The 26,970-nt window shown below is 50.5% G+C and overlaps 1 protein-coding gene across 4 annotated transcripts in view; it reads right to left on the bottom strand.

Moving 5' to 3' along the window:
• Positions 1-7,086, bottom strand: part of TRMT1L (tRNA methyltransferase 1 like) — a 1,318,548-nt gene extending 1,311,462 nt beyond the window's left edge. Inside the window, exon 1 of one of the 4 annotated variants that reach the window (XM_069641040.1) lies at positions 6,934-7,086. In XM_069641040.1, coding sequence (XP_069497141.1) covers positions 6,934-6,967 — 34 coding nt within the window. In that variant the 5' untranslated portion in view covers positions 6,968-7,086. Of the gene's footprint in view, positions 1-6,891 lie in introns of all 4 variants that reach the window. The other 3 variants (XM_069641039.1, XM_069641041.1, XM_069641042.1) reach the window with 3 other exon arrangements.
• Between the last annotated feature and the right edge of the window lie 19,884 nt (positions 7,087-26,970).

Genomic DNA, 26,970 nt, shown 5'->3' with positions numbered 1-26,970 from the left:
CTTCCACACCGTTAAACACCAAGCCGTGGGAATTAGAATCAGGTGATCAAAATAGCAACATTAACTCCCCCGCCACTAAACTGGGACTCTCCTTCTTTGCTTTTGCTCCGGAGATGGCAAACAATGTCTCTGCCTGCCATACGGGGCAGAAAGAGCAGATATCCCACATTTACCAATGTACTATTTGCAGGAAGATTTCAGGAGAATCTTCTGAGGCGATTAACACTGATGAGAAGAACTGCTGACCACAAACTGCACTTCTTTGTGGCAAGCAGGCATATTAAATGCTGGACTACAGCGATTAAAAGGGCCAGTTGTGTTTTTCACCTTTATCTGCTTCCAGGAGATAATTTTAAAAACAGAATTGTTCAACAATTCTCCGAACCACTCCACATTACTGTATCAGCCCGGGCAGCCGGCTAAAGGTCATGGCAAAGGGCAGCTCCATTGCCTGTTTGCCTGCAACCTCCGGGTAAGAGACGATGACTTGATTGCATAGCAAGTGTTGCATTTGTTATCTCTTGATGTGTTACTTCTAGCTGCATTTTGAGTACAGCCCCCACGTAGAATTCAGTCACTTTGAGGATAGCCAGGGACGTCATTTCACCAAAATGCCAGGGCATCGTGACATCACACGACCCTTGACCCCTGATGACATCATTTGACCCCGCCCCAAAGTGATAGCGCGGGTAGTGATGAAACGAACATTTCACCCGTTGACAAAACAGGAAGTGGCATCACATAGCATTGTACACTACGAAAATATAGTTAGGATATCACTGTGTGATGTACATTTCATACAAGAATGGATCGCAATATGTATCGTTAAGATCAGTGTGTGTAGGCCCATATTACTGTGTATGCAAGCAGACATCCATGACCAAATGATAATGATGTGTTATTATATAGCACTTACGCTTAAGCGCTTTATATAGAGAAAATATACACCCAATATCACCCAACCTTTGTTGGTACTCATTTATCGACCTCAGAAGGATGAAAGGCTGAGTGAGGCGTTTAAGAACAGACTAAATCAGTGACTCACCCCCTGAAGTGTGCCTGAAATAAACATTTAATGAGCCTAGAAAATATTGTATAGAATTCCAGAAAGACACATTTGGTATTCCTATTCTCTCTTATTTAGGGTCAGTGCTGAAAGTGTTAGACTTGTGGAACCCCTGTTCTTATTTTTCTTATTTTTTTAAGGGGCCTGAACAAGAAAGCCAGCCACCCAGAAGTAAAGAGCCACAAGCCAGGAGCTTGCATTGCAAAAATAAATAAATACATTTTTTATTTTTCTTTTTTAGAGGTCGCAAGGGAGACATCAGAGGTCGCAGTTGCGACCTCTGGCGACCCCTAAATGACGTCCCTGAGGATAGCCACTGTTCTATATTCTGAGTATTCATGCTGCGTCAAACCTAGCTGCTTTTTGAAGTTTTAGCCAACGTTGAATTCAGCTGCTTTTAGTTATAGCCACTGTGTAATATCTAGCCGTATTTGGAGTATAGCCAATGCATTGCCCTTTAGCTGCGCTTCGGCTTCGTCCACTGGGTCAAATGTATCGACATTAAATTATAGACTTGTGTTAGTTTCAGCTGTTTTTAACATAGCCATGGTGTTATATTTAGTTGTGCTATGATTTTGCCAGCAACTTGCTCAGCTGCTTTCCGAGTATAGCCTCTGCATTTAACATAGCTATATTTTTGGGTATAGTCGCTGTGTTGAACCCAACAGCACTTGACCTTTGCCTCAGAGTTAAATTCAGCAGCATTGCGAGTATAGCCGTGCGTCAATCTAGCTACATTTATGAGAATAGCCACTTAGTAATATCTAGCCGCATTGGAGTTACATTTAGCTGCTCTTTAATTATAGGCACTGTGTTAAATTTAGCCGCGCTTCCGATTATTGCCACTGTATTAAATTTAGCTGCATTTTGGAGTATAGCTACTATGTTATATTCGCCTGGATTCTTTAGTACTTTCCCTGTCGTATTTAGCTGCATCTTTGATTACATCAAGTGCCCTATCTAGCTCAATTTTTAAAATTTTATTTAGCTGCATTATTGAGCACATCCACCGTATCATATTTAGCTGCATTTTCAGTTTAGCCAGTGTTCTACCTAGATGTATTTTGAGTATAGCCACCGAGTAGAATCTAGCTACCTTGAGTACATCCACTGATATTTAGCTGCATGTTTGCGTTTAGCCACTGCATTATATTTAGCTGAATTTTGAGGTATAGCCACAGTTATATTTAGCTGCATTTTTTTTAGTACATCCACTGTGTTATAATGAACTGCATTTCTGAGTATAGCCACTGGGTTATATTCAAGTGCATTTTAGTAGGCATCCACGATGTCATATCGAGCAGAATTTTTTTGTATATCCACAGAGTTTGATTCAGCTGCATTTTGAATATAGCCACTATTTAGAATTTAGCCAGGTTCTGAATTCACCCCCTTCTAAATTCAGCAGCATCTAAGAAACCAGCCAGGATGCACATATACATATCACACTTCGTGCTTACAAAAGATAACCAAATGCACGGCCACCCACCTGCATCTACGATCACACACTTCTCGAAGACACATCGTACAACACCTCTGCCTTAAGAATGCAGCTATTCCCCACGACAGAAATGTGCTCTAATTGCACACAATGATTCTCCTGGCTCTAGCATACTCATCAGACTACCTTACAGCACCCATCCACATGCCTGCTTGACATAGGTAGCTAGCAGGGACTTGGCGACTCTTACCTACCATTGTATTGGCTAGAATGCACACACGCATTCTAAACTCCTCGGACGAATTTCCCATATTGTGGACTATCGCCCCCTCACCGTCAGGGCTTTCAACTACAGTGCTTTGAGCCCACACAAGTGGGACAAGGCGCTATATAGATGACAATTACATTACAAATGCCAGATCACTCCATTTCCGTAGAGCACGGTCTCAGCCTCTCCCTCCAGAAACTGCACTTTGCATTTGATTTGCATCGTACATGCCACAGGCTCAATTGTTCCCTAGCTTTCTCACAACACTGGTCCTTATGACTCATAAGTCTATTCTAACAAAAAAGTGAAATAAATGATGCACTACTTTAAGTACATGAGGGGGCTTGCCTGGTGCAAGAGTCTGGACTGTGTAAAGAGTGTTCCAGCACAATGTCTGTTACTCTGCCGGGCCAGGAAGTCCCAACCTGCTTACCAATCTGTGAGTGGGGCAGGCACAATGTATAATGGTATTGGAAGATGGGCATGCTTGCCTAGACTGGAGTAGTGCAACCTGCCAGACATTTATTTTTGTTTTTCTCCCCCCTCTTCCACTATCCAGCACATGCAAAAAAACTTCCCTAAGGCTTAAGGCCACTAACAATCGTTTGAGCCTCCCTCCTAACCCCTCCAGATAGAAGGGTATGAGCCTATTCAGTGTTACTCATTTTATCAGCTACAGAAGAACGAAATGCTTTGCCAAATCCTCCAAGATACAAACTTGTGACCTTCAACTTGCACAAAGATTTCTGCAGATGGATACATTAACCAAATTAGGGCAATTACAAATGACATTCAATTTATTTATTTGGTGGGTTTACGTACCACCTATAGGTGAAAAAATTAAGGATGGTACATAAAAAAAAGTTATTCTGTAGGGGGAAACAGAGTGAAATAAAATAGTAACAGAAGTAAGGCTTTGTATCAATCACCACTAACGTTTCTCTGGGAAGTTTTCGATTCCATAATTTTGTATTCCAACTGTTCCATTACAGAACAGGCCCGGTCATGTGCAAATAAGCCTCGGGCCTGCCACCAAAAGATGCAGTCCAGTCCAAACTGCTATCTCACGCCATCTCTACCCAGCAACAAGCAACCACTGCCACGTTTCGGCCCTGTTTCTAGCAGTTGGGGCCGGATAGATCACGTTGGTGACAGGATTACGATGCATTAATACAATGAACTGCTTAGTTTCTCATATGCCACCGCATTTTTAACATCACCTTGGTGATCCCACTGATTCAAGTCACTCCCCTCGCCCCTTCACCCCCCCCCCCCCCCAACTCTTTCTTCCAAATGCGTTGGCAGTATGGAATGCTGACACTAACCTAAACCTATTCACAACAGAGGAACACAGAACAGTAAGAACATATTATGCGAACAGAAAACATGACAAAACCTACACTGAGCTCAACAGCAGACTGGAAAACGACTGGTTTAGTCCATCCATTAAAGACAATAGCCGGACTTCTCATGAGCCCACAGCACATCTACCATCCTCAACTAACAGGCTCACGTATACTAGCTTTACACTACACATGGAGTCTCAAGACAGCTTTCAGAATACCAGCACCATCCCTAGCTCATTACCCGAGGAAAAGTCATTCAGAGCTCACAGCACAGTAGACCTCATCTGTACCCCCATCACACAAAACCCAACCATACCATCCATCTCAAGCAGCTCTGTCATCTAAGAGATCTTACAAAACATAATATCAGTGGCTCAACCCACAATAGAACCATACCAGAGCCTCACTTAACACCACAGGTTTTGCAACTGTCTTCCTGGCAGCCCAACTAACCGCTCCAACATCCCAGTGCTTCTTTCAGGGCCATGTGCAACGAGGAAGCCGAGAACCAATTACATGTTCCTTGCTAGATTATAAGTGTCCTAGATCAACATAATGGGAACAATATGCGGCTGCCTTAGTGAATACGCAATGGCCAACATAATCGGTTTGGGTCTTGAATCTGTGGCAAAATTCTAAGTAAAGCATAATTACAGTGTGCGTGTGTCATGCAAACTATGATGGGAAACGTTGATTGTCATGTACAACATAAAAAGAAAGACAGCCAGCAGGGGATGTTTAACCCTAATGATCTCCTAAGAAAAGCTTTGCTCAGATATGGGTGCCATTCTTATTACAGTAAGGGAGTCAAACTGGATCTGGCTGATTAAACAGGACCGACACAGGTCTGTGACCGTTGCTATGAATAGGGGATATGGCTTACCAGTTCGAACAGGACGATCAATACGTGTTTTAAAATGGCTGGCCACTTCTACAATGATACAGATGGAAGGCTGCCGAGAACAACGCTAGTGGTCATGATTAATTTAAAACTTTCCATCCACCACTTACTAGTTGATTTGAAAAGCAGAGTGTCATTAAAAAGAACAAAGCAAAGCCAGAGCGTCGCCCAAAGACATGTGCCCGAGATTCCCAGAGAGGGCCTTTCCACTGACAGCCGCCTGAGGATCAGGCAGGGATTGCGGGGGGAGGGGGCAGCAACTGCCCCCATGTTGGCATTAGATTTATGAAGCAGCAATAAAAAGATTTCATTCTGGACTTTCAAATGTGTGCTTTGTAACGCACATTACAAACTGCATTTGTTCAAGCCCTTCAGGGAGTCCACTCTGTCAGGCTTCTAAGGTACCTTTTTTCTGGTTTCTCTACATTAGCCCCATACTGATAAAGAAAGATTAGCAGCTATTCAACGAACATTTAGTGGCTCTGCCTGGCCGTCTCATGATAATCGATAGCTATTAACCTTTGGCTGTATTTCTTTGTCTCCATTATAATGTATTCACCTACTCTCCCTCGCCTTACCCGCTGCCCCCCTGCCATGCCCTAAGAAAGGGCAACCCACAAACATCATGTTGAAATGGGTCCCCAAGGGCCGAGATATCTTCAGCCGGCCCTGGAGATGCCACTTCCTGTGTGGTGACCAGAGTCAAACAAAGGTTGTGCCACAAGCCATGCACCCCTCCTTACCCAGCTAAATGAAAGGTTGCCACCCCTGGATGGACTTGATCATTTTAGCGTCGCTACATAGCATTCCAGGACCTTAGCTTTATGACTGGCTGCAAGGCATCATGTTGACACTGTATGAAAGACCTAACTAAATGAACTGCCACCAACAACTTTATGCTGCAGCTGGTTGGTGTGCCACAAGTTCCCTCTGTGGACGGCGTTTTGCCCATCATCACTCAGACAAAACAGAATTCCATTCAAGCCTTACATACGAGCAGTTCTCATCTCACCTACACGAAAGGACAGAGGTGGCATCACATGAACTATTTTGCACTTCTGAATAAGCAAGTCTTAACTTGTATGTGGATGAGCAGCGCTGATCATTGGACTAGATTTTCCGAGATCTGGTATCCGGTTAAAAATTTCTCCACGGATCTTGAATACGGGAAATCCATTTGCACCCTTTAAGTGTTTTATATGATGTTTTCCATCTGCTTTTGTTGTCGCTCACTGGGATTCGAACCCAGGTCGTGAGAACCAAAGTCGAAATACTTACCCAATAGAACATTTGATTCGGGAACTTGTATGCTCTTTAGGCTTGTACTCTGCAGCAAATATTTAGGTACTGGCTTTGTGGTTCGAAAAAGGTGTCTACATATTTAGGTTTTAAAAAGTAATTTATCTAAGACCCTATATGCTCACCCTCTTCCCTGTTTCTTTTAGTTTGTCTTGTATGTCTGCCGCCCATGTGAGCCTTACTACATGCCGATCATATTCCATATCAATTACTTCCTTTCAATAATTATGATGTTAATTCGTTATAGTTTGTTACTCGTGTATTCATATACCCGATGTACTATATCATATTTGTTTAATTACCATGTATACACTTTACTTGCAACATTAATAGGGAACACTCATCCTCTCCTGGGTTATTTTCTAGTTGTTCATAATGTCTTAATTATCCCCTGAAATACAATTGTTTATTTATTGGGGATGGGGCGCTAAGAAAAATGTCCTGCGGTCCCCTCCAATTCACTCTCGCACACACATTTAATAATTTCTATTTCTAGCACTAATGATGAGGAAACCCCCTCTTCCACCAGCAGTGTCCTTTTGATTTCACATTTAACAAGAGAGGGTTTACCCCGAGGAAGTTCCGCCCTCAGTGAACAGCCTCTTCCCTCACCATCATCCTCCTCCTCCTCTGCGAAGCCCTCCATGGTACCACCGACTAAGATTCAGTGGCTGGCGCACAAACGCATTACTCTCACACTTGTATCTAGTTCTCATCCGAGAAACGGACCATACTAAGTAACGGCCAGCCTCTTCTTCTTCACGTGACTTTGGACACGTTGCGTTCCCTTCCATATACGCAGCGTCCGACGTCATCTTGCTTGGGCGTGTTTAGATCTGGCTGCAGGCAGGAATGTACATGCCGACTTCTTAGTGATTCCGGCAGTGTTTTGGGATGGCGAGGCTTTCGCCTTATTACTTCAATCAACTGGTTGAACGTTTGCATATCTCTCAACTCACACGCTTTTGGCGGGTGTCACCCGCCTTGTAAAGGGCTGACTCGCCCGCCAAGCCTCCTGCACGCCCATTCATTCCAATGGGCGTCTCACCCGCCAAAAACAAAATCGGGTTATTTCACCCGCCTTTGCGACACAAATGGTTGAGAGCTATGCGTTTGTCGACACAAATGGTTGAGAGCTATGCGTTTGTGCAGCTGGGTTTTATACTGCCGTTTTCTTTATTTACTGTGACGGCACGGAGGGCCGAGAACGATCAGTGGACAGGACAACGAATGGCGGTGCTAAACTGGATAAAACGGGCTTATTAAGGGGAAATCTAATGTTGATTGATGAAGAGAGTATTCTTTGGGTTAAGAAATAGCTGGGTGGGATGGGCGGTTTTAGAGGGTTTCGGCTGTGGCTATCTAGGTGTTTGTAGGGAGGTACAAGGGCATCTTGGTGTGGGTCTGAAAGGGGCATGGGGCATTGTTGGGGGTTCGTCCTTTGCCCCATGCGTGCCCGCAAGCCCCCACCCTGAAAGGACCACACAGCTCACACGTCCTTTCAGTTCGGGCTTCCCGGTCGCTCTGTCGCGACCGGGAACGCCCCGTTTATTTATGCAGCACGCGGCGGCGTGTAACGTCACGCCGCCGCGTGCGCGTCCCACACGGGGCAGCGCCACACTCCTCCTTTTTCGGGAGGACACACAACTGCTTTTGTTACTAAACACTACAAACCAGACACCAAAATAACAGCAACATTTTTACGCCCACGCCCCTTTAATGTCAGCCGCCCCGGTCCCCTTATTCTGGCAGACTGTCCAAATGTCCCAGCACGTATTCGCTGAGGTAAGCGGGTTTCCCTCGCCCAGCCCTCTGGGGGTACCTCCCGCTTACCTCCGGCACGGGAAGTCCTTCCGCAGCAGTTCCCCGGACGGGAATGCGGTGTGCCCAAGGGAACTCCGGCGTCCTCTGGCACCTCTGCCAACTCTGGGTTCAGTTCGTGGATCACCCAGTTTCTTAAAGAAACTGACGTTTCGGGTGACGGCAGATCTTCCATCCGAGGCTGTTACCATGGACCCTTTTACGGCTACTACGTCCAATGGCTCCGGCTCATAGGGGAGCGAGAGCTTCCCATGGGGGTGTCGGTTGCGAATGAGCACCTCGTCTCCCGGTTCCAGCCACTGGGGGCGAAGACCCCTTGGCAAGTTCTCCTGGTCAATCCTGACCCGCCTGTCGGCCTCAACCTGCTGGTTGTCGATCACTCCCGGCTCCTCCCGGACCTCTGGCAGTAGGCCCCGGGGACATCGCCTGAACAGAGCCTCCGCAGGGGCTACCAGCGTAGAGGCATGTGGGGTGGTGCGGTACACCCGCAGGAATTGGTATAGGGCTCGTTTGATTGGCTGCCCTTGTCCATGGGCGATCCTGAAGGTCTTATTGAGTGTCCGCATCAGTCTTTCAGCGTCACCATTAGCTCGGGGCCACAACGGGGATATCTTCCTGTGCTGAATCCCGCAGCTCTCAATGAACTCCGAGAACCGCTCACTTTGGAATGGCGACCCATTGTCCGAGCACAGAGTGAGGGGAAAACCATGGGCCGCAAACACCTTCTCCACGGCCACGACCACGTGCTCGAAGGCCACCGACTCCACAAACTCCACCTCCGGGTATCGTGAGTACTCATCAACGATTACGAGAAAGTGGGTGCCTACGGAAGTCGACCCAAAGTCCGCATGGACGACCTTCCAGGGCCGGGTCCCCCGGGGCATCGCCTCAATGGCCGGCTCTCGTTGTACGGGAGAAGCCGCCTGGCACCACACACAGGCCGCAACAAAGTCATCCACCCTTCTCTCCAGTTCCGGGAACCAGACCTTCAGCCGCAGTCTCGCCTTGGTCTTGGCGACGCCCTGATGTCCATGATGGGCCAAGGTGATTACCTCATTTATCTTGGATTGGGGGACCACTATGCGATCACCTCGGAGCAGGAGACCCGATTCCGAGAAGGACAGCTCGTCCTTGACCTTCCACAATTGCTCGAGCCCTGTCCTGGCCTTCTGGGTCCGCCCCGCCAGAGCCTCCAAGATGGACTTCCAGGAGCCGTGCTGCATTGAGTGCTATAGGATCTGGAAGCACTCATCCTCGGACGCGGCAGCCTCCAGCTCCGACAGGGGCATTGCATTCGGCGTGGCCCCCTCCACCACCATTCGAACATGGTCGTCGGCCTCCTCCGCACAGTTGTCGTACTCCTCTCCCCTGCGCACTCCAGGATGCCGGGAGAGGTAGTCCGCTGCGTTGTTGGCCCCTGGCCGATACACCAGGGTAACTCCATACTCAAGCAAGGCAAGCATCCACCTCTCAATCCTAGCCGGGGGCTTTGAGGATGACCCAGCCAGAATGGGAAGCAGGGGCTTGTGGTCTGTTACCACGGTCACTGGACACCCCAAGACATAGAGTCGAAAATGTCTGCAACCCCAGAGGACCGCCAGTGCCTCCCACTCGATCTGGGAGTATCGTTGCTCCGTTTCCGAGAGCGCCTTGCTGGCGTTTGGCACTGGGCGGATGCTCCCGTCCCGGTCCACCTGAGTCAAAACAGCCCCCAGGCCGAACGGACTAGCGTCCACAATGATCTCTGATGCCAGCGCCGGGTCGAAAAACGCCAAGGTGTCCTCTGCTGTTAAGGCGCTATTAATGTCCTCAAAGGCCGACTGCTCAAGTGGGCCCCACTGCCAGATCGACTCCTTCTTCGTCAACGCCCTGAGCGGCTCGGACCTTGAAGCGAGATTTTGAATGAAGCGCCCACAGTATGTCACCATACCAAGGAAGCGCCTCACGTCGGACACCGACGGGGGGGGGGGCTGCGCCTTCTTAATGTCCTGGACCTTCCTCGGATCGGGTGACACCCCCCCTCCTTGAACACAAAACCCGAAGAATTCTATGGAGCGGCGCATGAACTCACATTTGTCCCTATGAAGGGTGCGGCCCAGCGACTGCAGCCTCTCAAAAGTCTTTCCAAGCCTCCTCAGATGGTCCACCTCTGTCCTAGCGAACACCAGAATATCATCGCTGATATTAAGGACACCCTCCAGATCTGCTAGGGCGCCCCGTATAATGTTCTGAAATACTTCTGCAGCCGATGGCACCCCAAAACTCAACCTCTTGTACCTGTATAGCCCACGGTGGGTGGTAAACGTTGTTATGTACCGGGACTCGGGGTGGAGGACAACCTGATGATATCCTGCTCGTAGGTCTAACTTGGAGAAGAAACGGGCCCCTTGTACTTCAGCGATAATGTCATCGATGGTAGGGGTGAGATGCCGCTCCTTCTTGATGGCCTTGTTGGGCAGCCTCATGTCCACACAAATCCGGACAGAGTCAGGTTGTTTAGGTTTTCTAGCCACAACAATAGGGGACACCCAGGGCGTCGGGCCCTCGACCTTCTCGATAATGTCCAGACTCACCAGCTTGTCTAACTCCTTGTCCACCTGCTCCCTCAGATGGAACGGTACCCTGCGGTGCTTCAGGGCAATGGGCTGTACGGAGTCATCAATGTGCAGCCTGACCAGGTCACCGGTCATCTTTCCAATGCCGTTGAAGAGGGCAGCGTATTTATCAAGGAGGTCATTGATGTCCTCCAAGTACACCGAGTACGCGAAACTGACAATTCCGAGAGCCTCGGCAGCAGCACAGCTTAGGAGAGTGTTGTAACTCACAGGGGTCACATAGAACCGAGCCCTGATCCGGGAGCCCTCATGCTCCACACTTGCCACGAAGGCACCGTCCAGCGGTATTGGTTGTAGTCCTCCAAAAGCGAACATGCGGGCTCTCAGCGTAGCCAAGTCCGGGGGCGGGTCAAGGGCGTCATAGTGTCCCCTAGCCATTACATTGACCGAAGCCCCCGTGTCCACCAGCACCGGGACCGGAGAGTGGTTAACCTCCACCACACACCTCGGCTGCCTCCTGCTCTTCCTCTTCAGGACTCCCACACTCGAAACAAAGAAGATGTTCTCTACTTCATCTGCCTCGTCCACCTGGGCCTCCTCTTCACCTTGGTCTACCTGGGCCACATTTGGTGGTCGGCTCTGGCGCGGAGTCCACGTCCGGGCCGGACCTCTCGGTACCATCACGGGCAGGGCCGCCTTGCACACTCTAGAGAAATGGTCAGGCAGGCCGCACCTGCCACATGTTCTTCCCGCTGCCGGACACTCCGTCGGGTGGGGAAGGTCATAGCCACACTTCTGGTACGACTCTCCTGATCTTCCTGCCCTGTCCCTGGGTCCTCCTCCAGGCCTTCTCATTCCTCTGCCGCCTCACCACACAGCACACACCTCCTCCGACTTTATTGAGCGGGACCCCGCCTCCATCTTGCTTGCACGAGCCTCTGCCACCTCATGACATCGGCCCAGTTCCAATATGCGGGGGAAAGAGTGATGCCCAGCTCTCTCAGGACCTGGCTCCTGAGCTTGCCAGAGGAACACGCCTGAATCAGCATCGTGCGCATCATGTCCTCCGCGTCCCCCCATGCACAACCCAGGGAGAGGTGGCGCAGGCGACATAAAAGGTGTCCAGTGTCTCATCGTCCTTTTGTTTGGCCGACAGCATAACAAATCTCTCATAGTCCACGTTGGCAAGGGGCAGAAAGTGCGCAAGGAGCACGGCCTTGGCCGCATCATAGGATTGGTCCACCGGAGTAAGCAACTCAAAAATTTCCTGGACCGCAGGCCCCGCCGAGTACAGCATAGTGGCCACCATGCTGTCGTCCATCACCTGAGCAGCCCTGAAATACATGTCAAGGCGGCTAACCCACCTCCTCCACCGGGGCCCCATGCTGGAAGGTGGGCCCGATGCATCAAATTCGGGGATGGGTTGCAGGGCAACCTGGGCTCGTGCCTGAGCCATGACGGGAAGTCCTTGCTGAGCACCTGGCTGTGCCACCGGTAGCACCTGGGGTACAAGAGCCTGAACACCTACTTGCGGGGGCAGCTGTAGAGCCGCCGCTGGTTGTTGAACTGGAAGCACTGGGGGCTGCAAGGCCTGCTGATGTTGTGCCGCTTGGCCACCCTCCTGAGGAAGCTGTACGGCTACGGCAGCCTCACCCTCCTGATCATCAATGTCACTCATGGGCTTGAGCTCACAGGCACCCCCACCTAGTGTCCTGAGGGCCGCAACTCAACCACCCACCACCACCATGCAGACAAAACCTCCCCCCCTCTTCCAGGCACAGCAACAGTCCAACCTGGGGGAGAGGCGGTGGTGACTTGTCCCTCGCTCACCTGGGACAGCTTCCAGCCACAAGACCAATGGAAGAGAAGAAGACACCCACTGCAGCCATCCTCGTGATGATGAAGGGGACAAAGAAGAAGCCACAGCGTCCTGATGATGAAGGGGACAAAGAAAACGCTGTGTTTCCACCTTGCCGTAGTCCACAGGGGTGCGGATGTTTCAAAAATTAAGATACAACTGTGGAGTGGACTAAACAGGCCCTGCCATGTTAGTCCTTCCCCAAGCTTTCACTCGACGTAGGAGTCCCAAAACTGGAGTAAAATTCACAAACCAGGCATGGGTGTGCAGGTTAGTCTGCCTGCAAGCAGAATATCAAAAAATTAGACCTGGATCACCTTCACCCTCGAAACCGGAGCCTCAGAGACAAAATGGCCGCCAGCCGCGTGTACGATCCGCAGCCACGGCGTGAAACGAAACATCCGAACGTTCCGTTTCAAGGAAAAAATTCCGGAATGCCTTCACCGCCGGGCCCGGGCATCCGTTAACACTCGTCGCCACTGTTGGGGGTTCGTCCTTTGCCCCATGCGTGCCCGCAAGCCCTCAGCCTGAAAGGACCACACAGCTCACACGTCCTTTCAGTTCGGGCTTCCCGGTCGCTCTGTCGCGGCCGGGAACACCCCGTTTATTTATGCAGCACGCGGCGGCATGCAACGTCACGCCACCATGTGCGCGTCCCACACGGGGCAGCGCCACAGGCATCTGGTTATTGTCTTAGAATGAGGGATGGTGACATCTTGGTGTCTGGAGGGAGGGTGGGACATCTTGGTGTGGGTCTTGAAGGGCATTTGGGTGTGGTCTGGAGGGTGGCAAGGTGACATCTGGGTGTGTGGAGGGAGGGTAAGCTCTCTTGGTGTGCGTCATGTGGTATGTGACATCAAGGTATGGGGCTAGAGGGAGGAATGGGGGCATCTTGGTGAGTTCTGGCATGGAGGGATGGTGGCACTTTGGGCTCTGGAATGGGGGATGGGGCATCTGTGTGTGGGTCTGAAGGGAAGGAATGGGGCATTTGTGTGGGTCTGGCGGGAGTGAAGGGGATATCTTGGTGTCGGCCTGGAAGATGGGAGAGAAGAGGGCATCTTGGTGTGGGTATGGGTGTGGAGGTATTGATGGAGCATCTGGGTGTGGGTTGGGAGGGATGCTGCATCTGCGTGTAGGTCTGTAGGGAAAGATTGGGCATCTGGGTGTGGGTATGGAGGGTCGGATGGGGTTTGTAGTGGTGCATCTTGGCGTGAACAGAGGGATGGGCATGTAGGTCTGCAGGGCGGGATGTGGCATTTGGGCATGAATGAAGGGATGACATGTAATTCTGGAGGGAGGGATGGGGCAGGTAGGTCTTCAAGGAAGGTTGGGGACTTCTGCAAGTTAATGGAGTTATGGGGCATGTACTTTTGGGGGGTCTGGTATGTGGGTCTGGAGGGAGGGATAGGGGATGTGTACCCTGGAGTGATGCGTAGGCCATGTGTGTGAATGGGGGCATGTAAATCTAGAGGGAGTGCTAGCGACATCTGTGAGTGAATGGGGGGCATGGAGATCTGAAGGGGGGGGGGTCTGGCATGTGGGTCTGGAGAGAGGGACGGGACATGCCTGTTAATGGAGGCATCAGAACATGTGGGTCTCGAGGAAGAAGGATGTGGCATGTGGGTCTGGAGAATTGGGGTGTGTAAGCATAGAGAGAGTAATGTGAATGAAGGGATGGGGACATCTTTATGTGAATGAAGGGATGGGGCATGTGAATCTGGAGCACGGCCCCTTAGTGTGTGTCTAGAAGAAGAGGTGGATGGGGGGTATCTGCTTGTGAATGGAGGGATGAGGGAATCGGATTGTGAATGAAAGCAGGGGCATGAAGATCTGAAGGGAGGGATGGGGACATTTGGGCCTGGGGGTATGGATGGGGGCACCTGGGTGAGAATGGGGGCATGTGGTTCTGGAGGGAGAGAGAGGGGCATGTGGGCCTCAAGGGAGGAATGGGGCTAGTACGTACAAAGGTGAGGGATGGGGCATTTAGTTCTGGCTTGAGGATTGGTGCATCTCGATCAATGGAGGGTTGAGGCATGTTATTCTGGAGGAAGGGATGGGGTCTTGCGGTCAGGAGGAAGGGATGGGTGCGTGTGGGTCTCGAGGGAAGTTTGGATGCTTATGGGAATCGAGGGAAGCATGTGGGTCTGGAGAGAGGACTGTGGTTTGTGGGTCTGAAGGGAGAACCTGAGCACCTGGGTGTGGGTCGAGAGTGAAGGACTGGGCCTCTGGGAGTGTATGGATGGATGGGGCATGTACGTCTGGAGGGAGGGATGAGGGCATCAGGCTGTGAATGGTGCATTTGGGTCTGGGCGTGGGGGCATGTAGGTGTACAGGACTGGTGGTAGCATGTGGGTGTCGAGGGACGGATGAAGGATTCGGGGTGTGGGTCTGGAGGTAGGATGGATGGGGCCATCTGGGTGCGAGTCTGGAGGTAGAGGTGAAGCATCTGGGTGTGTGTCTGGAGGCTGGGAACTTCTGTGGTGGGGCAGCGGGCATCTGGGTGTGGTATGGAGGGCGGGATTGTGGTATGTAGGTTTGGAGGGGAGGATTGAGGCTTCAGAGTGTGAATGAAAGGGTGGGGCATCTGCTTGGGAATGGAGGGGTGGGCCATCTGCATGTCTGAAGAGGGCAGAAACAGCTTTGAGTCAAGAGTGATAGGCATCTGGGTGTGAAGGGATGGATGGGGCATGTAGGTCTGGAGGAAGGAATGGAATTGTTTGGCTGTGAATGGAGAGATGGGGGCATGGAGGGCTGGAGCATCTGGGTATAGAGGTAGGGATGGGGCTTGTGGGTCCAGAGGGAGGGATGGGAGTTTGGTCTGAAGGGAGGGATGGCGGCATGTGGGTTTGGAGGGAAGCATTGTTGCATGTGGAAATTGAGGGCGATACATTGGCATGCGTGTGAATGGAGGGAGGAGGGCATGGTGGGAGAAAGAGCATGTGGGTCTACAGGAGTGGGGGCATGTGGCTCTCAAGGGAGGGGTGGGGGAACCTGGGTGTGGGTCTGGTGGGAGGGACTGGGCATCTGGCTATAGGTCTGAAGGGAGGAATGGGGGCATATGGGTGTGGGTCTAGAGGCAGGGCGGATGGGGCCACATGGGTGGGGGTCTGGAGGCAGGGTGGATGGGGCCATCTAGGTGTGGGTCTGTAGGTAGGGCAGATTACACCATCTGGGTGTGGATCTGGAGGAACGGATTGGGGGACCTAGGGATCATTACATCCCAGTTCTTTCTGTCTGCTTCTACCAATTTCTTTAAAATATGCTTTAAAGTCTGGTTGAACCTTTCAACTAACCCATCAGTCATGGGGATGATAAACCGAGGTTCTTAGGGTTTTCATTTGAAGAATGTCTTTTACCTCAGCCAAAAGTGTATTCATAAAAGTAGGGTGGGGCATGGCCAGCAGCCATGCAGTGAGGCTGCTCTTTCGGTGGGCTCCCGCCAGATCCTTAGTTAATATACTTAAAATTGCCCGTTCAGAGCTGCAGCAGTGATAAAAGAGGCCTGAAAGTTCCCTGACTCAAGCAGTGGTGTCTCTGCTGCAGAAACAATGTGCTGAGCAGTGATATTGCCTGCGGAGACGCAGAGATCTTGGGAGGCTAATTGGCGGCTTACTCGACCCACATAGTGCTTCGAGCAGTGACGGTGGCTAGCTTGAGGTGCGCCTGATCCTGGTTGGAGCCAGAGATCTTGCACAGCACATCAGCACTACCGCAGAAGCGGAGTCAACGGAGGAGCCTGCTGGCTGGTGAAGGCAGCGTGCCTTTGCCTGCTTTGAGGCGTAGAGCTGGCAGTCCGTGTCCCCGGTGCTGGCGTTTGGCCCTAGGCCCCCGGTGTAACATCAGAGTGAGCTGGGCGGTGTGGGCGGCTCACCTGAACGGTCGAGCACTGCTGGGGCCTCCTCTGTGCCCAAAGCCAAGCGCCTGCAGGCGCTGGGTTTTGCCGCACCCCCTGCTGGCAGATCACTCCAATACAGATTAGTCCCTTTGCCTGGATATTATTAGTAGCTGGGGAGTAAGCTGGGAGCCCCTGAAGTGTCCGCTTTTGGTGCTGGAGGCAGAGCTGGCTGTTTCCTGCCAGTGATTGCAATGCCTGCTGGAGGGCAGCAAGCCTGAGGGTGCCAGTGACCTGTGGTGCCTAGTGGCAGAAGACACCCCCAAGACATTGTGAGAGGTGTTGGCGGAGAGAGTGGAGCGGCCCATTTGCCCCTGGTAGAGTCACGGTGAACACTGGCGAGGCGGAGGCAAGGAGGGATCTCTCAAATTGAACTTCCAACGAAGCCCACAGACAAGACTGCCTGGAGGCATTAGGGGAGAGTCCGCCCACCCCTCCATTTGCTGGTGGGGCAGCTTAGAAATGGTTTTCTTTGCTGCGGCCCGGACACCAACAGGGGACTGGGAGAAGATGGGTGCCCCCTAGGCTGATATCGGAGCTAGCTGCTTCCTGTCTGGATGTATGTGCCACAACGCTGGGGAGCGGCAGACCAGGCGGTGCCTGTGATCTGCACCCTAAAGGCGGGTGGGTGTCTGGAGGTGGGAAGGGGCCTCCTAGACACCAAGGGGGAAGACCTGCACCCCCCAGGAGGGGAGAATGGGGCGGCCTTGACACCCCATGTGGAGCCCATCCTCTGGCTGGACTGCTTTGGCTGGCCTTGGATCATTGCCTGGGGCTCCTTGAAAGCACACTGCTTATAGAGGGGCGCGCCCTTGATCTGGAAGTACGAAGATGCAGGGGGAGTGTTCGCCCCACTGACACCACCTGTCCTGGTGCGTGGTGGCCGCTGCTACCTTCAGATCCTGCGGAGGACGGCGCGTGATACTGCTGTGGCTTGTGAGAGCTTACATCTGCCTGACCCCACACACATTGAAGAGACTGACATTATTGGAGTGGCTGTAAGGCAGTACCTGGTTCACTGGTGACCTGCCTGTCGCCCAGTGCCCAAATGCCAGACAAGCACCACTGGAGCAAGGGCAAGCAAACAATGACGGATGCTTACGCCCGAAAGGATGGAAAAGGCATGGAGAAGATGCCTGTGGCAGCAGAGAATGGCGGGGCCCATGCTGTCAATAGGCCGGCAGGAGGAGAACCAGATCCTTGAGGCTATCGCATCCCTGAAAACTTGCTTGGAACAAAAAGTGGATGCTGTTATAGTAGACGTGGGACTGTTGAGGCAAGACGTGCGGTCAATGTCGGGTCGGATTGGGACGGTGGAGACTGGTGCGAGAGAACACGGCCAAACTCACGACCGCTCAGGTGCAGGTGTCGGAGCTGACAAACAGGTTGAGTATCATGGAGCGCCAGGTGGAGGACTCTGAAGGCCGGGCCCAAAGGAATAACATCAGGATCCTCGGGCTGCCTCAAAGAGAGGAAGGGACTGAACCAACTACCTGCATAGAAAATGTACTCCTGCAGGAGGGCTTCACGGTGGAGAGATCGCACAGGTCCCTTGTAGCGAAGATTATGAACCTGAAGGACAGAACGGATTCTGGATTTCTCTAGATTTGTTGGGGGTGAGGGCATTGTGCGGGCATTGGCAAGGCTGGTGAAATACCCTGACTATACTATGTTGATCCAGAAGCGTAGAGCTATGTTTGGTCCCACAAAATAACAACTGCGCAGAGCAAATATCCTTTACATGTTCATTTATTTTGCAAAACTGACGGTGTTGTACAATGGGCGGTCTCACTTCTTCGAGGACACCGCTGCTGCACATTCCTGGATGGAGGCTATGGGCTTTGATCAGCTTCCGGAGAGGAGGAATAATGCCCTGTGACACCGCAACGCTGATGGGGGGGTTACATTGCCCGAAAGATAGCGGCCTAGGGCAATGTTTTGTGTTATAAAAGGCGGGTTCCAACTGCACGGGGCACACCAAATCATTGCAGATTTGGGCAGGGGCCTGCCTTGGTTGCTGGAACACCCCAAGACACTATATTTCAGATGCCCGTTTTATGGCTTCCCGCTGATGCGCGCTGCCCTTGGCATGGGAGTGGGTGATGCAGTGGGACCAGAGTGAGCTCCTAGCCACTGAGTCTTTGGTTTTAGGTCTGATAGTTTGGTTTTGGTTGTTTCTCCGGGCCTTTACTGTTTTACAACGGTTCTGGGGGCGTGGTTGTGCTTGCTGTTACTAGGTTTAAATGCATAAGGGTACAAGGCATCATGGCAGTGGGTCTGTTTTATCACCTTTTCCAGGGTACAGTTACCCTGGCTGTTAATGGGTGTTGGGGTTTATCATGTACCATGGAGGGGCAGAGAATAGTGATAGTGGTAAGCCTGGGGAGCATCCTTTCCCAAAAGATTTGCATTACAGCGCGCATCGATTGCGCCATGGCAACGCTATAGAGCCTTGGTGGGTATGCTGGAGGTCATGGGGGAAGTTGGGTATTGGACCTGGAGTAAGGATGGGTCTGTGGGGACAAAAGGGACCCAGAAGATAGGGAGGTATGGCTAACAATCTGATGATCATCACATGGAATGTTAGGGGCCTCAATAGTTACATGAAGAGACTTTGTGTAGTGCATATTTGAGGAGGATGGGCATACACATTGCATTGCTACAGGAATCACCTCACTGCAGACAGGCAAAAGGTGATTGCTAGGAAGTGTGGGGGGGAATTGTATGTCTCTCCTTTTTTGTCATATGCCAGAGGTGTCCTGACGTGGGTGGTGCCCACGGTCCCCTTTCAGCTTTCAGAATTTAAGTGCGACATCGAGGGCAGGATGGCCTTGGTATACGGGTTCATTGAAAATAGGGAGGTGTGTATTATAAACATTTATACCCCGAATAACAATTCCACTGTGTTTTTTAACTTCCTTGCTCCTGGAATGGCCAAGTTCAGGTGTGCTATGTGTATCTGGGGGGGATTTTAATTGTACACTTGACCCGATACTGGATAGGTCAAATGATAAGCATTGTAAGCCGTTTCCGCCAGCCAGAGTATTGGGCTCCTTATTGAGGAACTTGGGACTGGTAGCTCTTTGGAGACAGCACCATGGGGGGAATAGAGGTTACTCACGTTATGCAGCGCCATTTGGAGTACACACTCGCATACATTATGTGTTTATCGGGCAAGAGGTTATAGGGGAGTTTACAGACACTGAATACAAGGCCAGGGCGCTCTCTGATCATGCCCTGATGGTTGTGACCTGCCGCTCTTAATGCGCCATCACTTACCAGCGGGGCTCAACCAAGTCAGTTCGCCGCGCTGAAGCTCTGCATACCTAAGTGAGAAAAAAGAGACATTTTAAACAAAGAAAGGCATGCAGGATAGCAACAAAACTAAAGAACAGCAGTAAGACTTACCTGAACAATATCAAACGGGCCGGCCTCAGTGAAGTAACTGGACCGCACTCGCCCATGAAAGACAACGCGCCCCTGCAAAGAAGGCAGGACGGAGAGCACGCCTGACTCTACCACAAGGTGAGGAGAGAGCGCCAGAGGGACTGAAAGCATACGGGGGTGGAGGGAAGATACTTACCCCAGTCGGTCAGTCTTGAGCACAGTCCTCCTGTTTTTTCAGGCAGAACCTTCCCCACAGACCACATCAGGGCAAAGCGAGTAACCCAGCTGGGTGGCGTCCCTGTGGATACCAGGTGAGCGTAACAGAACACAAAGCCTACCATAACAAATCCACCTGGACGCCATGGAGACATCAGAAACGGACCAATTGGCCCAATTACTAGGAGAGCTTCGTGCTGAGGTTCATTCTGCCCGACAAGAGACTAATGCCCTCCGGAGAGACCCAATAGTGACCAAAGAACGCACTGAAGAGATTAGAAGGCAATACTTGCAATCACAGGCAGGACAGAAGCCTCTACCTGGAAGCAATCCAACGATGCAAAATCCCGCCATACCACCCACTCCGGTACAGATCACGTTACCTGGAACAGTGCCCCGGGCACCACCAGAAAGGTTCTCAGGTGACCCACGGAAGTATGCGGCATTCATCAATCAGTGCCGCCTTAATTTTCTTTGTAGGCCTGGAGCATTTCCAAACGACCAAGCTCGGGTAGCTTTCGTCTTATCATACCTGAGTGGTAGTGCAGCAGATTGGTCGGTGGTAACCCATGACGATCCTCTATTACATGACTTTGGGGGGTTCCAGAGAGAAATGGCTAGCAACAAAAAAAACATTTTGTTCGCCATACCCAGGAACAAGCAGTAGACAATGAACTCTTGTCCCTCCGACAGAGGAATCAGGACTTGTTAACGTACATTGCTACATTGCAGACTGGTTGCCGAAGCTAGGTGGCCAGAAAACAAAAGAACCATGATATTCCATCGAGGCTTACAAGGCGAATTAAAGGACGTCTTAGCCCAGGTGGTTGATCCACCCAGAGACTGTGCAGAATACATAAATCTGGTCGTGCAGCTAGACCACCGGTTGCAGGACCGAAAGGCAGACTGGTCTAAGACGGACCCTCGGACTGTGTATGTTCGACCAAGGGAAAACACACCCTGTGCACCTGAAAATGCTGTAGAACCCATGCAGATTGGAGGGATACGGCCTCCATTAACAAAACAAGAGTGGGACAATAGAAGACAACAACAGCTTTGTTTGTATTGTAGGAAACCAGGACATTTCCTGAAAGACCGTCCAGTAAAACCCCCAAGAAGAGCAGTCGGGGCCACAGAGAAGGATGAAGCTAAGGAATCGGGAAACTACCAAGCTCGACAAACGTAGAGGTCAGTTTGTCGAGTGAGAAGAAAGAGTTGCTGACCTCGCACTTTGCAATACCAGTGATCTTAATTAACCACCAACAGTCGTCAATAATGCATGCCGTTGAAGCATACATCGATAGCGGAGCAGTTGGAAATTATATTGATCAAGAACTGGCAGCAGAGATGGGGCTTCCTTTGCGTTCTAAGCCAACTATGGACAAGGTAACCACCGTGGATGGGACAGAAATCGCTTCCGGACCAGTAACCCAGTGCACAGCCAGGGTAACCTTGCTGTGTCAGGACAGACATCGATCTCATCAAGGCACCTCAGTTCAGGCTAATACTAGGGATGCCATGGTTGGTTGCGCACAACCCTTTGATAGACTGGCGGGTATGAAAATTAACCTTCCCGGTGACTGCTCCCCTGCCTGCTATTACCAAGAGGAGAAACCCGACGTCTATATCCCCATGACTCCCGGAGCGACAGTATCAACCCTGGGAGAAACTAATACCTTGCCAAGTGAATACCATGATTTCCAGGATGTTTTCCGAAAGGACCAAGCCAATACATTGCTGCCGCACAGGCCCTATGCCTGTCAAATGAACCTTGTTCCTGGTGCACAAATCCCTTGCGGCAGGATCTACGCTCTCACAGAACCAGAAAACCTTCATTTGACATCTTATTTAGACCAGTACCTTGCAAACGGATTTATCCATCCTTCGAAGTCCCCCGCAGCCAGTCCTTTGTTCTTCGTACCGAAAAAGGAAGGAGACCTGAGAACCTGTATTGACTACCGCGCATTGAACCAGATCACCGTGACGAACCGCTACCCCTTGCCACTTATCCCTGAGATGCTAGACCAAGTTAAAGATGCCCAGATTTATACCAAATTGGACCCTCGAGGAGAGTACCACCTGGTCAGAGTCAGAAAAGGAGATGAATGGAAAACCACCTTCCGTAATAAGTACGGCTTGTTTGAATATCAAGTCATGCCCTTCGGGTTATGCAACGCTCCTGCGGCATTCCAATATTTCGTGAATGACGTCTTAAGGGAGTTAATTGATGTGTGCGCCTTAGTGTACATAGACGACATCTTAGTATACTCAGCCTCGTAACAAGATCATGTCAGGCACGTTCGTTCAGTCCTCACCAAGCTCCGTCAACATCGCTTATTTGCAAAGCTTGAAAAATGCTTTTTTCACGTCACCGAAGTAGAATTTCTTGGTTTTATCCTTACTCCAGGAGGCATCAGAATGGACGTGCACAAGGTAGATGCCATTCTGAAATGGCCTTCACCGACGTCTCTGAAAGGGGTACAAAGCATGCTGGGCTTTGCGAACTTCTACCGCCGGTTCATCCCAGACTTCTCTCAGGTTGTGCACCCAATCACAGTACTATTACGAAAAAACAATAAAAAGTTGCTTGGACCGAAGAAGCAGAAGAAGCCTTTCAGGAACTTAAACAAAGGTTACCTCTGCTCCAATCCTGCGACATCCTTGTCCAGACCTCCCTTATGTCGTTGAAACTGATGCGTCCAGTCTCGCAATTGGGGCTGTCCTTTCACAGAGAGACCCGGAAATCGGCCAGCTACATCTTGTGGCCTTCTGGTCGAAAAAGTTCTCACCTCCAGAGATTAATTCTTTCATCACAGACAAGGAACTCCTGGCTATCAAATCCGCCTTTAAAGCCTGGAGGCACTACCTTCTGGGGACCAGACACATCATTACAGTCATCACAGACCTCCAAAACCTGCAATATCTCAAAACAGCCAAGGCCCAGTCCTCGCGCTAATTACGGTGGGCCCTTTTCTTCGCCGAATATGATTATGTAATCACATTTCAACCAAGAGTCAGAAATGGAAAGGCGGATGCCTTATCTCACATGGGCATAGATGAAATAGTATATACAACTCCAGATCCAGTACCTATTATACCTGAAGACAAACTCTTGGGTATCACGACAGCTTTAACACAAGCAGAACTACGAAAAGAAATCCAACGGACAATGAATCCTGATGCCTACCTCGCATGGCAAACTCGAGGAGAACAATATACCAGCAAGGGCAACCTACCCTTTTTAGGGATCGCCTATATGTACCCAAGAAGGAATTACAACGGCATATTATTGCAAACTATCACGATTCACTGATCGAAGGGAATCCTGGGATCACCAAAACCCTAGCTAAGGTGAAAGAGAACTTTTGGTGGCCTACCTGGCGTAAGGACATCATTCAGTATATTCAGTCCTGCGGTGTCTGCGCACAAAATAAATCACAGAAACAAAAACCATCTGGTCTCCTACAACCATTGGACATTCCTCCAGTTCCATGGCACACTCTTTCCCTTGACTTCATGACTGATCTACCTCCAAGCCAAGGGTTCACACCATCCTTGCAGTTGTGGACTTATTCTCAAAGATGGCCCATTGTATTCCTCTCAAAGGCCTCCCAGACGCAGCCACTTTAGCAAATGTGTTCCTGGAGGGTGTGGTTAAGCTACATGGCTTTCCTTCGGTTCTGGTCTCTGATCGAGGCAGCCAGTTTGTTTCAAACTTCTGGAAAAAATGCTGTGCAATGGCGCAGATCGACGTTCGGCTATCTACTAGTCACCATCCCCAAACGGACGGCCAAACCGAGAGAACCAATCAGACACTTGAGCAATATTTACGGTGCATGCTGCACCACAAACAAAGGAATTGGAAAGACCTATTATGGATAGCCGAATATGCATATAACAATTCTTTACATTCAAGCACGGGACAAACGCCCTTCTATACCCTTCATGGCAGACATCCAGAACCTCTGAACTAGACCTTCCAGCCAGCTTGGAAATGCCAGCCGTCAAGACTCTGCGCGCAACCATTACTCAGGCTTTCAAAAGGGCAAAGGAACACCTTATTCATGCCAAAGAAAAACAAAAGAGATTTGCCGACCAACACTGGAAAAAGGCCCCTGATTATCAAGTAGGAGACAAAGTTTGGTTAGCCGCTAAATTTGTACCCATCAAGGGAACCCGGACCTTTCATCCCAGATTCTTAGGACCCTATACCATTAAGGCAATTACCAACCCAGCAGCCGTGAAACTGGATTTACCACCTAATCTACACATCCACCCAGTATTCCATGTGTCCCTCCTGAAACCAATGCAACCCGGCACACGGATTGGGACACCACCTAAGCCCATACTTGTTGACGGAGAACCAGAATTAGAAGTCAAAGATATCTTGGACTCTAAATACTCTAGGACCAAGCTATATTATCTCGTCGATTGGAAAGGATTTGGACCACAAGATAGATCCTGGGAGCCCAGTGAGAATATCCACACACCAAGTCTAATCAGGAAATTCCATCGGAACTTCCCAACCAAACCTGGGGCAGACAGAAGGAACACCATGGGAGGGGCCTTAGGGGGGAGTGCTGTCATGACCCTCGCCCAAAACCCCCTCTGGCAAACCCATTGGCCAGGTGGAGTCAGGACTCGGGCCTCTAGAGCCTGGCATCCTCTTCAAAAGCTCTCATGAGGCTCATACACCATGAAAAACAATGTGCTTGGGAACTGCTTTATTGTATTGTCGGCCAACATGGAGGCATCCACATAACTTGGTTCATAGGAACCAAGCTATGCGGTCTAGTGTTTTGGGTGTGGTAGCCTAGGGACTACTTTACCTGGACTATTTTGTTGGGGCTATTTAAACCACACCCGATCAAGACAACATGCTTCGCTTTACTTTGCAGCTTGCAACGTGACGCTCACCGTGTCCATCTATTCCCTCGAACCTCGGAGAAGCAGAACCTGCAAGGAGACAAAAGGAACATCATTAGCAGCAGCATCTTACCTGCAGTCTTCATCTTTAAACACTCGCAGCTACTGAGAACAGCTTCCTCGAATCTGCACGCCTCCCGGACAGAACGACTTGAAAGAGAAAGATGGAGGCAACATTAAAGAAAGCTGTGGAGACATTTACAAATTACGAACTGCTCAAAAGGCTTACCTGGCTGGCTGCCTCTCAGCTGGCACCACTCCGGACATTCCACTCACGCTGAAGAACACCGCGACCTACAAGGAAGGAAAACACAGGTTAGCAAAGGCAAGACTTCGCAGCGCCGCGCATAGCACTTACTTACCGGATCATGGCGCTCTTAATGCGCCATCATTTACCAGCGGGGCTCAACCAAACCAGTTCGCTGCGCTGAAGCTCTGCATACCTATGGGAGGAAAAAGAGACATTTTAAACAAAGAAAGGCATGCAGGATAGCAACAAAACTAAAGAACAGCAATAAGACCTACCTGAACAATATCAAACGGGCCGGCGTCAGTGAAGTAACTGGACCGCACTCGCCCATGAAAGACAATGCGCCCCTGCAAAGAAGGCAGGACGGAGAGCACGCCTGATTCTACCACAAGGTGAGGAGAGGGCGCCAGAGGGACTGATAGCATACAGGGGTGGAGGGAGGATACTTACCCCAGTCGGTCAGTCTTGAACACAGTCCTCCTGTACTTTCAGGCAGAACCTTCCACGCAGACCACATCAGGGCAAAGCTGAGAAGCATACCAGCGAGTAACCCAGCTGGGTGGTGTTCCTGTGGATACCAGGTGAGCTTAACACATGATAAATCCTGTCTGTTCCCATTGGCGGAACTCATAGGACTGAGCAGCGCAGAGCTGCCAGACCCGGGTCTGAAATATCATCTAGAGACGTCTAGGTACCTGGGGGTCAATGTTAGGCACAACATGGGGGCTTCTCATGTACATAACATGCTCAGAGTATGAGAGTGGATCCTGAAGTCAATGTTATTTTGGATTACCTCTGTCGGTGATGGTCAGGGCGGCCCTCCTCAAAATGGGGATGCTGCCTTGCTTGTTATACCACTTCACTAACATACCATATGTTATCCTCAAGCGTTTTTTTATTGCTCTGGACTCGGCCGTGAGATCGTTTTTGTGGGGTGGGGGCGTGGGGGAGAGCAGTTTGATTGCACTGGGCACTGCAAAGGGATTTTGCTGAAGGAGGCATACGTCTGCCCCATTTTGAGTTATATAACCTGGCAATTTGGGGTGGGTTGGTTGACGGATTAAGTTACACTGGATTCGATGCTCCTTCAGCCATCACTCCAGCAGTATTTTCTGAGGGAGATCCTGGTATCTCATCTGGGCCATGGCTCCTTCAACTGGGTACAATCTTGTGGTGCAGAACGTAGAACAGACTAGGCATCCGGGACCCATGCTCCTCCAACATCCCGCTTGTCGCGTTTACTGGGAAAGGGCTGGAGCCTAAGATTAGGATTACTTTCTTGTCTTTTTTGCACAGGCAATGGACATTGTCCTAAACAAGGGGTCAAAATGTGGCCACCTGACGGGACGCTTCCAATTTCCCGATGGTCCCTAGTCGTGGGCTTACTATATGAGCCGAACACGTCAACAGCTATGTCTTCTGGATATGATATGATAGGTTATTTGTAATGCACTTAATGCCCAGAGGTTTCTAAACCCGGACACGTGGATCTAACCCATGTTGCTCACTGTCATCTTGCTTCCAAGGTGAGCATGTTGCCGCTGATCTATCCTCTCAAGACCATGTCTGGTCTCGAGAGGATAAACAGAACTGACGTTTGTTTTGACACATCCAGATACTGACTTGCTCCAGACATGATTTCCTCCTATTTTCCGTGACCACATCATCCTCGTTAAGCCAAAGAATTTGCTGAGTGTCATCAGCATAAATGTAGAAACCGACCCTGGCCGACCTCATTATATGG

This window comes from Ambystoma mexicanum, chromosome 1q (assembly GCF_040938575.1).
Source record: "Ambystoma mexicanum isolate Mex_15411 chromosome 1q, UKY_AmexF1_1, whole genome shotgun sequence".
NCBI lineage: Eukaryota > Metazoa > Chordata > Amphibia > Caudata > Ambystomatidae > Ambystoma > Ambystoma mexicanum.
This window is presented reverse-complemented; position numbering and strand designations above follow the sequence as displayed.